This window comes from Coregonus lavaretus (assembly GCF_964263955.1).
Source record: "Coregonus lavaretus genome assembly, chromosome: 11".
NCBI lineage: Eukaryota > Metazoa > Chordata > Actinopteri > Salmoniformes > Salmonidae > Coregonus > Coregonus lavaretus.
The window spans coordinates 24,850,368-24,854,612 of NC_139998.1; the positions used below are offsets into that span (position 1 = coordinate 24,850,368).

The 4,245-nt window shown below is 52.0% G+C and overlaps 1 protein-coding gene across 1 annotated transcript; it reads right to left on the bottom strand.

The window, feature by feature from the left end:
- Positions 1-1,777: 1,777 nt before the first annotated feature.
- LOC311136885 (leucine-rich repeat neuronal protein 2-like) lies at positions 1,778-4,018 on the bottom strand (the record flags this gene model as incomplete). Its single annotated transcript, XM_084171199.1, has 2 exons — positions 1,778-2,138; positions 2,475-4,018. The coding sequence occupies 2 exons, from the start codon at positions 4,016-4,018 to the stop codon at positions 1,778-1,780; spliced, it is 1,905 nt and encodes a 634-aa protein (XP_084027325.1).
- Between the last annotated feature and the right edge of the window lie 227 nt (positions 4,019-4,245).

The following is a 4,245-nucleotide window of genomic DNA, read 5'->3' on the forward strand; positions in this document are numbered from 1 at the left end:
CATGTTCCTGGCTAAGGTGCTTGTGGGTAAAACCTGATTAGGAAGGATGGACTACGTCCGTCCCCCCTCGACTCCCCAACCAAACGAGCTCAGGACGGGATCACTATGACTCCTATGTGAATCGGATGGAGAATCCTAATGTTTTTGTTGTGTTTGACAGCAGTCAGTGCTACCCCTACTACCTCATCAAGTACAAGGTCCTGGCAAACAATGGTAGTACTATGTGAAGGGCCCAGAAAGTAGAACCAGGACTGGTTTAGGAGGGCACATATGAGATGGAGCATCCAGTTTACATTACTTGTTATTTTCTGTCACACTAGAATATACTTCATTGATTATACTGTAATGATGTAAAAAGCTCTGGCACATTATGTTTCCTGGCCTAAAACAAAATAGGTTCAGAAAATAATTAATCAATGCCTTGAGTAAGAGCAAAGTTCCTTGTCTTGGTAAAAGGCGCTCTGTGTGTGAGGAATAAAGAGATAAAGAAGTCAAGCTGTTCCTGAGCCTTGTCTACAAAGACCAGTTGAGATGCTAACACCTGAGTTCCTGCAATCAACTCTGTTAAGTTGTGTCTGTGTTCAATGAGAAGTAATACACTTCTGAGCCTTTCAGTTGTATTTTGTGCTCTTTTTCAGCAAAAACACTATGGCTCTTCTGCACAGCATACTAATTATGTAGGGTGTTATGATCTGAGATCGTATTTAATAACCCCGCAAATATTACTAATACAAACCATGGCCAGTAGAAATGTATAGGTTATAAATGTAATTGAATATGAATTTAAGTTGTCGTAGAAAGATGGATAGAAAGATTGTTGTCAATTCAATGTAGTCAACTGTTACCAGTTTGGAGAGTGAATTATTTATTGCACTCATCTGCCTCCTCACATGCCTCCAGCGATAAGGGAATTAGTGAATAGACAGGAAAACAAACCATCAACATATCAGTCCAAAATGTTTTAATAATAGTTCAAAATAGAATTTAATACATCTAAATCATCTTTGAAAGAGAAGTGGTACACTGGATAGGAAAACCAGTTCATGTTATGTACAGGCAGTTGGATAGAATAATAAAGTAATGTGATAGAAAGCCAAGGGAAGGGGCAGAGTGAGAAAGGGCTGCTCACATTAAGCACTTTGATTTACAAAACCTCAAAAGAAAGCAAGGATAGGCTACCATAAAATGGCACTGTTTAGAAAATGCATGTGCCCTAGCGTATCTGAAGAGGGTGAGACTCCTCTCTTGAAGTTCAGTCGCTGGGTTAGGGTTAGGTGGATAGGTTCTGGGGATAGAAAGCAGGGTCAGTTATTTTCTCTATGTTAAGTACTGCTTTATACAAACACAAACAATGTCAATGTGTATGCATATATACTGTAAAATAAATAGACATCTGATTGTACACCACTGCCCTCTCATATGTTCTATTTACAGGCCCCAATGCTCTCAACCACTCCCACAAGCAGCTCTAGATTCAGCACTAACATGTCCCAGCTGCGGCAGGACATGTGGCTCCCGGATCGGGCTCCACAACCACCTACAATGGCACCGCGGCCAGGAGCGGTAGCTATATCTATCCTATAACACGTTATCTTCGGAAACGTTGGACTGCAAGTACGTGTGTGTGTGTGTGTTTTATTATGTGTTTTATATCATAAATTATTTATATAGCTAGACTTTATTTGTGTGTGCTTGCTTGCTGTCTTTACCTTTGCCCTGACCTCCCTCAAAACCCTCTCCTTCAACCCCTATCCTCTCCACTCCAACATCCGGTGCCTCAACCCCCCCTCCCTCGTCCCTGCACCCCTACAGTCACACTGTGAGTGTCGGCCCCCAGTGTATTCTCAGCCACACAGGTGTACAGACCCGCCTCCCGGGCCGTCACCATGACAATCTCCAATGTCCCCTCTGGCAGTAGCCGGTAGGCAGGGGAGGAGGGAGAGGAAGGGGTGAGGCTGTACAAGAGGACAGAGGCATTACCAGATGCTGGGCTGGGTGAGGGGGAATGGTAAGAGGATGTCTGGCTGGATGCAGGCTTGGAGCTGGGGCTGGATGCAGGCTTGGAGCTGGTGCTGGATGCAGGCTTGGAGCTGGGGCTGGATGCAGGCTTGGAGCTGGGGCTGGATGCAGGCTTGGAGCTGGTGCTGGATGCAGGCTTGGAACTGGGGCTGGATGCAGGCTTGGAGCTGGTGCTGGATGCAGGCTTGGAGCTGGGGCTGGATGCAGGCTTGGAGCTGGTGCTGGATGCAGGCTTGGAGCTGGGGCTGGATGCAGGCTTGGAGCTGGTGCTGGATGCAGGCTTGGAGCTGGGGCTGGATGCAGGCTTGGAGCTGGTGCTGGATGCAGGCTTGGAGCTGGGGCTGGATGCAGGCTTGGAGCTGGTGCTGGATGCAGGCTTGGAGCTGGGGCTGGATGCAGGCTTGGAGCTGGTGCTGGATGCAGGCTTGGAGCTGGTGCTGGATGCAGGCTTGGAGCTGGGGCTGGATGCAGGCTTGGAGCTGGTGCTGGATGCAGGCTTGGAGCTGGGGCTGGATGCAGGCTTGGAGCTGTGGGTGTGGTTGGATGGTCCTAGTCTCATTCCAGAAGGAGTGACCCAATAGATTGTGGGCTGAGGCTCTGCCAGGGCGCGACAGTGCAGAGCCAGCCTCTCCCCCTCTCTCACCCCCATATAGGAGGGAAGGATGCCAGGGGGGATGAGGGGTAGGCAGGAGGCTGACATCTCTGTTATTGACACCTCCCTCACCCTGCGAGCCCTCAGCTCTAGAGGCTCAGAGCACAACGTGGCCTGGGGCTGGATAAACCTCACAGCCTGCGGCATCTGTGTATCTGTGTGTGTGTGCTCCTCAGCCACCCAGCGGAACAGGCAGTCACAGCGGAGGGGGTTGGAGTACAGGCTGACCTCCCTCAGGCTGGGCAGAGACAGGACAGTGTGTTGGTGCAGAGCACTCAGAGCATTGGAGTTGAGCATCAGGCTTTCTAGCCTGCCCAGCCGAAGGAAGGCCTGGGGGTGGATGTAGGACAGCCGGGGGTTGTTGGTGATCTCCAGCTTGGTGAGCTCAGGCAGGTTCTCCATGGCTGCTCTCTCGATGGCCACCAGATCCTCCATGTTGTTCAGACCCAGCTCTGTCAGGTGCACCAGGTCCCTGAAGTCCCCCGTTTGAATCACACTCAAAGGGTTCTTGTTCAGGTCCAGGAACTTCAGGACCGGGAGCCTCCTCAGAGCCTGTGTGGGGACGATGGTGAGGAGGTTGTCGTAGAAGGACAGGCTCTCCAGACTGTCCAGCCCCTCCAGGGCCCTCTCAGGCAGCCCTTTCAGCCCCATGCCCCCCAGCACCAGGCTGCGTAGAGACCCCAGGGCCTGGAAGCCTCGGTCAGGGAGGACCTCCACTGGATTTCCCCCCAGCATCAGCACCTGGAGACGGGGCAGGGCAGTGAACCAGCGGGGTTCAATTGAGGTCAGGTGGTTGCTGTTGAGATGCAGGCGCAGCAGGAAGCCCAGGCCAGAGAATGCTCCAGGAGCCAGGTAGGTCAGCCGGTTGTGGCTGAGGAAGAGCTCCTGTAGGGCAGGCAGGGAGGAGAAGGAGGCAGGGGGCAGGAACCAGAGCTGGTTCTCCTCCAGGTGCAAGGAGAGTAGGGAAGGCAGGGAGGCAGTCTGGGGCTGGGTTAAGGTTAGGGTTCTAACACTGCTGAAGCGGTTCTGAGACAGATCCAGCTCAGTGAGGTTGAGGAGTGTGTGTAAGAGTGGTGTCTCCAGGGAAGACAGCAGGTTACTCTGCAGACGGAGGGTGTGTGTGTCTGGGGGCAGAGGGGAGGGAAGCTGGGTTAGGAACAGGTTGTTACAGTCCACAGCAGAAGCCTCGCAGGACACTGACTGGGGGGAGAACCAGGGCTTGATCTGACACACACACCCTGCCGGGCAGGAGACCCGCCATGGTAGGGAATAGACTACTAGAGCACTGGACACCCACACCCACAGGATTAGCTGCCTCTTCGGTAGGACCATTGACACCCTCAGCATCCTCACAGCAGAGAGGAGTTGATTCAGAGGAGTCGATCTATGGGAGTCGATTCAGCTGAGGCAGTTCAATGGTGACTCAGTGTTGTTGCAAAGTTACAGCGCTGTAGGAATCTACTGTTGCCAGGTTACAGTGCTGTAGGAATCTATAGTGTTCTTGGATTGTCTAGGTGACGGTCTCCGTGGTCAGACAGTCGCTGTCACATTATGGCGACATGTGTATTGGGCGT